This window comes from Lycium ferocissimum, chromosome 9 (genome assembly GCF_029784015.1).
Source record: "Lycium ferocissimum isolate CSIRO_LF1 chromosome 9, AGI_CSIRO_Lferr_CH_V1, whole genome shotgun sequence".
Lineage (NCBI taxonomy): Eukaryota > Viridiplantae > Streptophyta > Magnoliopsida > Solanales > Solanaceae > Lycium > Lycium ferocissimum.
The window spans coordinates 12,350,529-12,363,716 of NC_081350.1; the positions used below are offsets into that span (position 1 = coordinate 12,350,529).

General features: G+C 34.0%; 1 protein-coding gene across 1 annotated transcript; it reads left to right on the forward strand.

The window, feature by feature from the left end:
• Positions 1–6,874: 6,874 nt before the first annotated feature.
• On the forward strand, positions 6,875–12,284 carry LOC132029648 (protein NDL2-like). Its single transcript, XM_059418950.1, has 11 exons — positions 6,875–7,006; positions 9,239–9,338; positions 9,569–9,666; positions 9,779–9,867; positions 10,146–10,206; positions 10,310–10,396; positions 10,504–10,581; positions 10,668–10,724; positions 10,857–10,912; positions 11,499–11,634; positions 11,722–12,284. The coding sequence occupies exons 1-11, from the start codon at positions 6,944–6,946 to the stop codon at positions 11,941–11,943; spliced, it is 1,047 nt and encodes a 348-aa protein (XP_059274933.1). The 5' UTR covers positions 6,875–6,943; the 3' UTR covers positions 11,944–12,284.
• Positions 12,285–13,188: the final 904 nt, after the last annotated feature.

The window sequence follows — 13,188 nt, forward strand, 5'->3', positions numbered from 1 at the left end:
TTGGAAAATGGTACAAACTTGGTATGGGCACAGAGTAGGATTTTTGGAAAAATAAGGTTTAGGTTTAGAGAATAAAGATGCATGGCAAAGGGAAGATACATAGGCTTTATATTGAGAAGAGTACAAAAGGCTTTGTAGTGGATCAAGAACCCTGACAAGGGGCGATTTTCCAAGAAAGATTTGGCGGCTGAGGTAATAATGAGCTGACATCGGGCAGAGTGCGAAGAGTTGACAAGAATGTCTTATCCTAGGCAGGTTGGTATGGCCCACTCGCCTCTGTCTGGATCCATTTCCCGCAGTCAATATTTGTCCTCGGGAAATGGGGGGACTATCTGTATACGGGTAAAACCGAGGACATGGATATCCTCGATTTTCCAACATGGAAGTTATGCTCGGTCGGGATCAGACCGATCTTATCAGATCCCGAGTTCCAAGCTCGGATTGGGACGAGACACTGAGACAAGATGAGGAGGCGGTTAATCACCATAATGAGGAGACCGAAATATCTGCCACCGTACCGCAAATTTCGGCACCGATCTCGCCAATAGATATTGAGAGATTCTGTTGCTTATTTACGGTTATACTAGGATTAGGACTCCTCTACTATATAAAGAGGAGGCCCTCATTTATTTTTCGCCAGTTTGGAAAAAAGGGCACACTCGTGTATTAAGCAAGTAATATAATCATTAGTGTTCATTCATCTTTTAAGTCTTTCACCATTGTTCAAAGATTCGTTACTCGGCCCATCATACATAGACCTCGATCCCTAAATATTCGAGGTTAATCGGTATTCATCACGGTTAGATCTATTATCTTTGCTTCATCTTATTGTCTGCCACATAATCCGATATTGTGTTAAATCAAACCGCATATCCTTAGCATCGCATACAAATTTAATTGTTATCTATTTTCGGAGTAAACAAAAAGTTTTACTAATTTTCCGTTTGAGCTACCCGTGCGATGCTCATGGTCTGCATTCGGCATGCTAATCGACAATCGTTTTACATATATTTATTTTATAGAAAAGCAAATGTAGTACTTAGCAGATAATCTACCAAGTGTGAAAATAATAGTAGTAGCGATTAGTGAAAACTCAAATAAGACAGTCATTCCATGATTTAACCCCTTGTTTGGATGGTGGTTTCCCATGGTTCATTAATGTATGGTTTTCTATGAAACCATGTTTGTTTCCATTGTTCTTAAAATTATGTGGTATGGTGTTGTAAATTCGTGGTTCGTCCCATGGTTATATAACCATGAAAAGTCCCAATTTTTGTAACCACGAATTTGGTGATTTTTCCGTGGTTACGTATTTCATTTCTCCATTATACCTCACCCTCCACCTTCCACCCCACCCCACCCCCACCCTACCACTAACCCCACCCCCGCCCCACCCTCCACCATCCACCCCACCCCCACGCTCACCCTACCACTCACCCCACCCACCCCACCCCCGCCACTCACCCCCGCACTACCACCCACCCCACCCCCAACACTCACCCCCGCACTACCACCCACCCCACCCCCCAACACTCACCCCCGCACTACCACCCACCCCACCACCAACTACCCCACTCCTCCCCACCACCCCACCACCCCAACCACCACTCATTACCTCTAACCACCACCCAAGCCCACTCCACAACCACGCACCCCCACCCTATCACCCACTACCCCCACCCTCATCCCACAACCACCCACCTTACACTACCCACCCCTCCACCACCCCCACCCACTACCCCTCACCACCACCCAACCCCACCCCACCCTACCACCCACGCATCCTGACCCTACCACCCACTACCTACTTATTTTTTTAAAGTTCCCATTTTATTTTTTACCTGAGTTTTATTAATATATATAAACTAATTTCTAATTAAGATTTAATGGTATTTTAGTAAACTTACAAGTTATTATACAGTACCATACAAATAAACCAAACAATACAAATGTTATTAAACCACAACAAACGATACTGATCCAAATATTGTGTTCATTAATACAATACAATACAATACAATACAATACAATACAACACCATACTGTACATTAATGAACCACAGGAAACAACCATCCAAACAGAGGAGAGAAAGTGAGGACTTTCTTTTAGTTACTGGCTCAAACAAAGAAGCTGATTAGCCTATTAATCGATCGGATTGAAGTACGAATGAGTTGATTGAAGTTTGACATCTGCACATGACTAGGGCCGAACATCCAGTAGACTGTCTGCTGGTTTATCTAATTTGTCTAAAAAAAATGATACATTTTTATATTTAAAAATAATTTAATTTAAAATTTCTCATTTTATCTTAATGAAATGATTTATAACTACACAAATATCTATGACTTATTTTAGATCACAAATGTTAAAAAATTTCCTTTCTTTTTTAAATTATGTGCCTAATTAAATTATACCACATAATTGAGACGGGGAGTATATATTATCTTTTGAAAGGTAAAAAAATAATAATGAAAAGTAGAAAAAGGAAATAGATCCTCTACTCAAAAAAAGGCTTGGAGCTAATTAAGGGGAAAAGAGAGCGTAAACAACGCGTTGGAGAATGGGAATCTGGTGAAGGAATCAATAATTGGGGCCCCACAATCCAAGCTGGGAGATGGACCCTACTCAAAAGTCTATGACTGTACGTTTGTTTAGCTTAGTAATAATAATAAGTAATAACACAAAACCTACCTTTTTCCTTCTTCTATTTGTTTACTATTTCTAAATACATATATTCTTTCTGTCCCAATTTAAATATTTTACTTTCTTTTTTGATTTATCCCAAAAAAATATTTCTGTCTATATTTAATAAATTGACAACTCAAACATCCTGCTTAACAAGTTTATAATCACAAGATTCAAAAATCTCTTTATATCTTACACTCTGTGCCTAATCAAATTAAGACACAATTTGGCCCGAAAGGAGTAGTAGTAAAACAAACACTAGAAGTAGTCCCTCCCCGCTAATTGTTTTCTTTTGTTTAGTTTTATTAAAGAATAAAATAAGCCAAAGAGTTTAAAGCTTAAAGGGTCGTTTGGTACGCGAACTAAATTATTTCGGGACTAATTTATTCTATCTGGCATATGGGATAAAATAATCCCAAGGTTAGTAGGATAAGGTGGGATATCCCATCCTTAAGATTGTGCTTCATTTTATATTCTGTTTGGTAGAAGGTATACAAAATTAATGCCAAAATTAGTGTTGGATATCCCAGCTTATATCATGCACCAAACGACCCCTAAAAGTTTGCCTAGTCAACATCAAACAAGTCACCTTTTCGTTAAGCTAAATGTCGGCTGATTAAAGGGAAAATTGTACTCTCTCTGTCCCAATTTATTTGACACTTTTCGCTTTTCGAGAGTCAATCTTTCTAATTTTGACCGTGTGTTTGAACATAAAATCTTTAAATTTTTTGAAATAAAATTTACATATTTGAAAATTACGTACAAAGTACTATAAGTCACCATAATTAATAATTTAAAATATTTAAAGGACATATGAAAAAATTACAGTCAAATAACAACTCGTTTGACTCAAACAAATTGGGATGGAGGGAGTACGACTTTAAATTATATATACTCATAATGTTAAGAATTTTAAAATGTGAGAATCATAATTTTCGCATACAAATTCAGGAGCCAAAAATTTTCGTTTAGGGTTTCTGAGTCATATATATATTTTATTTTATTTGCTTATAGGATTCTAGATAGATTATTTGCACATATTAAATGAACTTTTTACATATAAATATAAGGTTCGAATCAAAATTATTGAATTTTACCGCATCTGTAACTCGGGTGCCGACTCCTCCCCGGTATAAATTTCACTTAACTATATCGTATTTTTTCTTTAAAAGAAGAAGTGAGCAAAATAAATGTTACTTATACCGGTAAATTTCTGTCGAAGTCGAAAAAAAACTTTTGAATTTTTTTTTTTTGAAAGAACGTGAGCCAATTTTTCGATTATAAGAAAAAGAAATGAAAACAAGTGTACACACCTAAATTTTTTACGAAGAGTCAGAATTGCAATATTTTCCTATAGTACATTTCATATTTTAGTGAGTAAAATTTATTTCACCCCCTTAACCTTTTAGACGAGGAAACAGGGCCTGTCGCCTTTTGATTTGAATGAGAAAGAGAACTCCTCTTAATCCAAAGTCAACTAATAAAATAAAAAATTATTGCCGAAATTACGAAAGGTCATAACTATCCTTGTTTGGAGGGAAGACTTTTAGGATTACAGTTGTATAATTAGTACTATTTTTTAATTTAAAAGAAGCATCTTAGAAAAAGAATTGAAGTCTTATTGAGTATTTTTTTATGTTAAATGGAAGGTTAAAAAAACATAATAAATATGCGTAAATAAAGTTTTGTTTTAAAATGAAAACCCAATTTATTGGACTCACCGTTAGCTAGAGCAAAATAAGTTAAAACTCCAGAAAATCTGTTTTGATCGAATTCGTTTTGAAAAGAATATGTGCCCTGTGCCAAATGTTAAAAGCATTACAAGCTGCAAATGAATTAGAATAACAAAAAACATTGATTTCTTTTTCAACAAATCTTGACATTAAAATTATACTTCCTCTGTTTTAATTTATTTGAACCTATTTCCTTTTACTCATACAAAACGAAAATAGACCTCTTTCCTAATTTAAACAATTCACTTTATTTAACGATTTACGTACACAAATTTTCGCGCTTATTTTGAACCACAAGTTTCAAAAAAGTCTTTCCATCTTCCTTAAATGTCGCATTCACCAAACGCTCATATAAATTGAAACAGAGGGAGTACAAAACAAGTTCTTATAAGGTAGAAGTGACATAATATGCAAAAATTAACTAAGACCATGTTTACTTATATTATTATTAATACATATGAATTTGAATTTACAATTAAATAATAAAATGTGTATTAAAATTGAGACTAAGACGTGTGAATCTGAATAACATATATTCTTCAACATTCAACAATTATAGTTAATATAGATTTGGGCTAGGCTTCTATGGTGCTACGAGAGCGTAGAATTTACTCCAACAAAAAAAAAAAAAATCAGGAATAAGTTTTTGTAATAAATTCTAAAGCTTATTGAAAAATATTGCTTAAGGGGGTTATCGGCCCCATTTAAAAGGTGAAGGGGGTATTGTATCTCAACCATTAAAGGTTAGGGTTAAGTGAAATTTTACTTTATTTTAATACAACAAATTTGTACCAAATTAATAGTTTAATTTTAATCTCAAGGAATCATTTGGTTAGTGAACATGTTATATTTAGATTACAGTATGAGATTCAATTCGATATTAACAAATTTTTTTAATGGATAGGCTTTTGCTGGTAGAAGTTTGGTTTATTGGACTAAATGGGATATATGAGTTTGATACAAATATGTATTTGTTTTTACAGTAGTTTATTTACGATAATTTTTTTTCAATTTTAATCTTGACTTCTTAAAATGATTTTTGAGAAAAGCATTGGAGAATGACATTTATGTTATTTTGGTGTTTTATCCCGATTAATAATCATATAATTGTTATTCCATATAGAGTGTGGTACAAAATTAATATCACAATTATAGCATAAATAATTTAAGCATTGCTAATTTCAAAATCAAAAGTTCAACAAGATGTGAAATAAAATAATCTCGTAATTTATTTCAAAGTTATTAGTCCTTATCGTAGGGACCAAAGAATCACAAGCTAAAGTAAAATTATAGGCAATAACTTACTCATTGTTAATGAAAAATATTTTACACGTTTCTTATGACCATCTTTTTGACAAAAAAGTTATTTGTATATATATAGGTAAAAGACATGGTGTGTCTTAAATCAAAAAATCTCATTTAATATAAACTACTAAGGGTGCGTATAAGATGTTTTCGTTATACCACCTTAAATAGTTCCATTTCCATCTTCCCACCTCAAATCATCAATAATAATGTAAAAAAGGGAAAAATAAAAAGCCTAGTATCAAATATCAGCCACTCTCAATTTCAAATGATATTGACAGCAAAACAGCGAGGACAATTAAAGTCGAAATTCTGTCGGTCTCTAACCATAGTTAATTTTTAACCATGCACTCTGGTTAAGGCGTCGGTACAAAATAGCACTCGTGAGTTCCAGAAAATAAAAAAGGGCCAACTAAATCCCCGTCGGTGACCCGGTTAACGTTCCTGAGTTAACTCGCTGACCGAAAATGACGCCTCTCAAAAACAAAAAAAAGACTATCATTTAACAAGTAATTGATACACCATCTGCACTCCGGCATCTAAAATTATTTTTCGGTTTTTTATTTTACGCGACCCTTAAGAAATATTAGTATTAAAAAAAATATTTGACTATTTTAATCTTATTTCTGTCTAAGTAATAACTTCCTCAATTAAATATTTATTCTCTTTGTGTGTCATTTTCAGTAATGACAAAAAAAGAATTAATTATGCATTGAACTTCTAAAACGAAAAATAATTTGAGACAATTATTTTTAGTAACATCAACAAATAATTTGAGACGGGAGGTAGTATCAACTTATGTAACATTCTTTTCTTTTTAGTATGTCCCGTAAAAAAGTCACATTTCTATAATTAAAAACAACCTACCGTAAAAATTTCCTTTTACTCTTAATGTACCTTAATGAAATAATTCACAGTCACACAAATATCTAAAATTTATATTAAATCATAAATTTCAATTATCTTCATGTTTTTTCTTTTTAAATTTCGAGTCAAGTCAAATAGTGCCAAGTAAATTGGGTGCAGAGGGAGTTTTAATAATTAATTATATTTTGGAGAAAAGGAAAAGGAGTTTATTAGTTATTACTATTATAGATATATACAAAAGGTATAGTATATGTTTTGGGAGAGGTGGGGTATATAAGCAAGTGATCCTAAATCCAATGCTTCTTCAACAACAAAAGTGAAGAGAGAGTTTTAGAGAGAGAAAGTAAGGGCAATGGGGGACTCAAGTGACTCCGTTTCGGTGGATATGGAAACAACATTCTCCCTCACCGGAAAGGTGAACACATATTCCCTCACCCACACCCCCCCATTTTTGTTTATATCATTCTTTATTCATTAATAAATCCTCTATTCTTCATTCTTTTTCTTCTCTAATTATCTTCATTTCTAGCATTCTTTTTTTCTCAGGTTACCTTTTTGTTTTCCTTACTAATTTTCACCTAACTTTTCAGTTGTGAAGAGAGGTTGATTAACCAACATTTTTTTATTTCATTTTTCTTTAGCATGTGGATAAACCAAATGCTTTTTCACTTTTTCTTTTTAAAAATAAATTTTGTTTGTTGCAATTTGGAAGACATGGTTTTTTTTTAACCTTAATATGGCTGGATATGTTGTACTGCTTTTTATAGTATGATGCTTCTTAAATTAGGATTTTTTGTTGCTATAAATGTCTTGTTTTATCTGGTTGGTTACAGTTTCGAATTTCAGTTTCCTTTTTTTATTTTTAACTGCAGGAAATTGCTTTTCTGGAAGCAATTTGATTAGTGGCTTGGTTTTGAGTCATAGGGTTTTAAAGCAATTTTAGGAAAAATGTTTTACCATCACTTTTTTTTTTTAATTTTTTAATTTTAATTTTTGCTGAATAATAACTATAACAACATACCTAGTGTAATCCCACAAGTGGGGTCTGGGTAGGATAGGATGGACGCAAACCTCACCCCTACCTTTGTGGGGGCAGAGAGGCTATTTCCGAACGACCCTCGGCAAATTTTCGCTGAAAAACAAGGTTGATTATCATCAAATGAATTGACAGTTAATCCTAGCAAATGGTTCAAGCTATTGTTCCCACTATAAATGAATTGATAGTTAGACTTTTGTTTTGGATTTCATCATTCTTGATCATAATCGACCTTGTTATTCCGAGCAAAAAAATTAATTAAATAAAAGTGATAGTAAAGCGTTTTCCCTAAAATCATGTGAAAAAGGTTGCTCATTAAATCTAGGTTGTGTTGCTTCACCTCGCTTAAATAGCCCTTTATTGTAGGTGTTAGGGCTTATGCCTCATCACCCACGGGCTATATCTTTAATAGGACATTACTTTTTAAATTTACTTTTCTTCATTAGTGCTTTTCTTCGTTAAAGACAACGCTCTAATTCCGCCGTTGCACTTTAAGCCTCCATAAACTTTGGCGCTTCTTTGTGCTTTCTGTTTTTAACTTTTTTTTCATCTTCTAAAAGTTTATGCCATTGGGGATACTGCAAAACAATGCATCATTGCATTACTCATTAGCTAGTTTATATTGATCATGCTTTATTTGTCCTGATCTTTTTTTCTCGAAATATGCAGTTTGGTATCTAGTTTTTAAGGTTCTTGCGTTTTTTTGTCTTATTTTCTAAGTATGCATTTTTGTACCTAGTTTAGAACATTTGTGTGTTTGTTTGCCTACCCTTTCGAAATTGTGCATATGGCACTCCAGTTTTAATTAGAAAAGTTGCAAAAATGAGACCTCCGGTTACCGTTATTAATTTTTACACATGACTTTTTCAGTCTCTTTTAAGGCTCAAAACATATTATCATTTAAAATTTCTTTGAAAAAGTTTGAAAAACCATCAAGTCTCTCCAAAATGTACTCCTTGCCTGTAATATGCACACAGCTTTAGGTCATCTTAACTTAGTGGAAGCAATTAGCTTTCTCTGTTTCAATATTTATGAAGATACTTCTTTTTGTTATTTTAATTCTCGAATATGCATGCAAGAATGCATCTATAAATGAAACGGATCTTGAACTCCTCAAAAGGCTATATATTTGGTTAATAAATTTAGGTGTTACTGGAAGCTCTCAATTTTACATGTGCTATAAGTTGGAATATTACGTGTATATTAAGAAAAGTGTCAAAGCAAAAACCTCCTGCCAAAAATGCATCTCTCAAAAAAGTAAGACAAAAATCTCTATTTGTCAAAAAAAAATAAAAATAATTGCACAACCTTTGTAAACTAGGTAGAATTTTGCCTAGGACAAGCATAACTGTCTCAACCAAATGTGTGGAAATATTGTACAACCTTTATAAACTAGGTAAAAATTAAATGTTGGAAATGTAAAGAAACAAGAAAAAGATGAGTGTAAATTGGACATATATAAAATAATGAATGTGGAAAGAATGAAATTACTTTTAGAGCTCTGAAGCTTTGTAATTTATATCATCACTTGATGATATCTAGTGATATTATTTATCGTGGGTTTTCCTTGTCAAACTTAGTTATCATGCTTTTCCTATTTTTTTCCCTCAGGAGCATATTGTAAAAACTGGCCGTGGTTCTGTCTCTGTTACTGTTTTTGGGGACCAGGACAAGCCGGCTCTTATAACCTATCCCGATTTAGCTTTAAATTGTAAGTAAAGCCAGTTTATTTTGTCATATATTACAGTTCAATTGCTCAAGCCAATTTATTTTGTCATCTATTAGTCGTGATTATGTACGTTCTTTCTCAATAAGAACTATATGCTAAATGAAATCAAATTTATTAAGTCTTTTCCAAGCTTTCTTTCTCTCTGCAAGCTTAAATAAGTTACCATCTAATACAAAATGTTATTTCTGTCTTTCATTTATGTCATTGAACAGATATGTCCTGTTTCCAAGGATTATTCTTTTGTCCAGAAGCATTTTCATTGCTGCTCCATAACTTCTGTATTTACCATATAAGTCCTCCTGGTCATGAGGTTTGTAACTTTGGACTCACATTGATTGCGCTACAGCAGCACGTAGATTCTATGGTTAATGCTTCTATTCACAATGTTGCTTACCCTGTATATCCGTCAAGAGTTTTTGCAGTTGGGAGCTGCTGTCATGAGTCTTGATGATCCAGTCTTATCAGTCGATGATTTAGCAGACCAGATTGTCGAGGTGCTTGATTACTTCAGGTAATTGTAATGAGCTTGCCTTTTTGGCATTTGCTCACTGTTATAACCTTATAATACACTGTCTCTTCGGCATAAGCATTTTGCAACACTATCAGTTTGGCAATTCTATATCTTGTGCTTGTGCTGCAAAATCAAGCGGTTGGCAGAACGATTAAGCATGACACTTTACTTCAATATGACATCAAGAGATGTCGCGTGTTTTGTAGAATCTTCCTGATAGTTCTGCTTGTCTTAATGAGAAATTTAAACTGATCTTTTCCTCTTGTCTTCCTCTTCAGGCTTGGTAAAGTAATGTGTATGGGAGTAACAGCTGGAGCATATATTCTTACCTTGTTTGCTGTAAGTGTTTGTATTATCTTTGTTTGGCTGATTTATTTAAATTTTCCTGATATAGTCATTTGACGAGGAGATTTTTTTTTTTTTTTTTTTCTTTCGCCTCTAGATAAAATACACACAAAGGGTTATGGGTTTGATACTTATTTCCCCCTTGTGCAAAGCACCCTCTTGGACAGAATGGTTGTGTAATAAGGTGCATTTTCAATGTTTTCTCCTATAGCTCAAAATATGTGAGGATGAATTTATAAATTATGATTCTTGCTCCTCTAAATGATCTGAAAATATGGTGCAATATTGCAGGTGATGACAAATCTGCTTTACTTTTGTGGCATGTGTAGTTTGGTGAAGGAGTTACTGCTGTTGCGGTACTTTAGCAAGGTACTTTTCTGCTCTTTTCCCCCACTTCTATAATAGTTTTCTTATAATTAGTGGAGAGTTCAACTAGATGCTTAATGATGTGGCAGGAAGTCCGCGGCAGTGTTGAAGTTCCAGAATCAGATGTAGTTCAAGCATGCCGAAGAGTTAGTGTTTAGTTTTTTAGAGTCCCGTATTTCCTGTATGATGCTCTGCAATAAAGAAGCTTGGATACATCATTACCCTGTTGACGATATTATTCATTTGTCTGATTGCAAAATGTATGATTTTTGTTGCAGTTGCTAGGTGAGCGACAGAGTCCAAATGTATTGCGGTTGCTTGAAGCTATGAATGAGTAAGTCCTTTAGATATCTGCTGTTTACTGCTTTTCTTCTCCTCATTTCTTCTTGTTTGTTGAGGGTGCAGTAGTTTTCACCTTAAGTAGTTGGGTGGTTCTCCCTCTCCCTCACAAAGCTAATCTAATTGGATATTCTGTTTTCCTGCTCACAGCTCAAGTATTGCATTAGATTGCTACTATAATGGCTGTATAGAATTTTTAGAACAACCATGTATAGGATAACCTATGAAAATACGAAGAAATCATTCTACCAAGTCTAGCTTCCTATTGGAGCATGCTAGTCTAATGTCAGATAATAAAATTCCCTTTCTGTCTAGAGAGTTGGAGTTTCACCGAAGATTTCCTTCCATGCCATGGACCTACTTCCATGGTCAGTTCCTTCTTTTTGGTACCCTTTTTTTGGTTGATGACTGAGAAATCTGTCTGGAGCCAACACTTAGGACTAACCAGATCCTTCGAAACTAGGGGATAATAGGCCCGGTCCTCTACCCTTCCCCACTTAAATATCAGACTTAGTTCCACGTTTGCTTAGTTCCATGGTTCGATACATAGATTGAGTAAACTTCTTCTATATACCTGACAGGAGACCAGACATAACAAAAGGCTTGCGGAAACTACAATGTCGTTCTTTAATATTTGTTGGAGAAAACTCTCCTTTCCACTCTGAGGCTCTCCATATGACTTCAAAGCTAGATAGAAGGTTCAGCGCCCTAGTTGAGGTATGCCAAACTGGTTTCTTGTCTAGCTTACTCCTTACTTAGTGAAGGGTTATTCGGTAATAAGTTAATATCTGGTCTGTTATTCAGGTTCAAGCATGTGGTTCAATGGTGACTGAAGAGCAGCCAGATGCAATGTTGATCCCACTGGAATACTTTCTAATGGGATTTGGGTTTTATCGGCCGTCTCAGTGCAATGTCAGCCCAAGAAGCCCCTTAAGTCCAACCAGCATCTCTCCAGAGCTTTTCTCCCCAGAAAGTATGGGCTTAAAGTTAAAACCAATTAAAACCAGATTTTCTGGTGAAGTATGAGTCAATTCCAGGAGGATGGACTCAAAGTTTAAAAGCAAAGCCATACGTTTTTGTAAAATTTGTAAGAATACATTGAAGATCCATTTTGATTGAAGACAGTTAGGAATGTGAAGTTATAGGAGGGGGGTTGTAGATAAGGGAGTCGGAAAATAGAAGGTGGAAGAAAAACAATAGGAAAGAAGAGGTCTATTTTTTTTAAATCTTTTTTACTTTCTTTGTAATCGCAATTGTTAGTAAGTTGAAAAGTTTTGAATCCATCTGTACATCCTGCACAATAATAATTTATGTTGAAGAAAGGAATAAGAATAATAAAAAGCCAGGTGCCAGCCTTTTCTTTCTCAGTATATATCTAATCAGATTAGCTTTTGTTTGTTTCTTCTTATTGGTGTTCTCTTTTTTGCTTCCTCGTCAACATGCTGACTGTAGTCCCTATTTGTTAAAAAAGTATTCCTATAATTATATAGGTCATTAACGCTTTAAGGGGTAGTTTGGTATCCAGACTAAATTATTCTGGAATTATAATTTTGGCATTAATTTATTCCATTTGGGAGGCGGGATAAAATAATCCGAAGGTTAATGACACACACACACACACACACACACACACACACACATGGGATATCCGTCACACACAATTAAATTTGAAACTTCATTTTATATTTTATTTGGTAGAAGGTATAAATTAATTCATGGATAAATTTATACTTTTCATCAAAACATGGTACAAAACTAATCCCAAAAGTAATATTGGAATATACATCTCGACAGTTAAAGACTCCATACACTCGAAAATACTTGGGCATGCCCCTTAACTAAACCATCTTTCATATAGTTAGTGGTCTAACATAAATGAGAATACAATTTTAAATTAGTAGAAGTAATAGAGATCGAATAGCCACTTTGTCCGCCTTTAGATTAAATTAGTTGAACTTTCTTTTGTTTAATAATTATGATTGTTAAAAATATACTTCCTAGACGGACACAAGTAGAACTATATCCGTATTTGTGGACGTACAGTTTCCTATGACCCCTAAGGAAGAAACGAATTCACAAAAGGTTTGATGATAAAAACATAAATTCTTAAGAACACAATTTTGATATTCAACTGGAGTCATATAAGGTTTGGGGCTAAAAATATCATCCATTCACCTATTGGATCATAAATATCTTTACTATTATCTTGTAGTTCAAAAATACTCCTGATTGATGCAGAAATGTAATAACTGGGTCGAGAAAAAGATATAA

What these genes read in the sequence shown, in the direction of transcription:
- LOC132029648 (XM_059418950.1), top strand. Translation starts at nt 6,944, where the DNA reads ATGGGGGACTCAAGTGACTCCGTTTCGGTGGATATGGAAACAACATTC. An exon ending in TCCCGATTTAGCTTTAAATT is followed by an intron (nt 9,339 to 9,568) that starts GTAAGTAAAGCC and finishes GTCATTGAACAG; the next exon opens with ATATGTCCTGTTTCCAAGGA. An exon ending in TGTTGCGGTACTTTAGCAAG is followed by an intron (nt 10,582 to 10,667) that starts GTACTTTTCTGC and finishes ATGATGTGGCAG; the next exon opens with GAAGTCCGCGGCAGTGTTGA.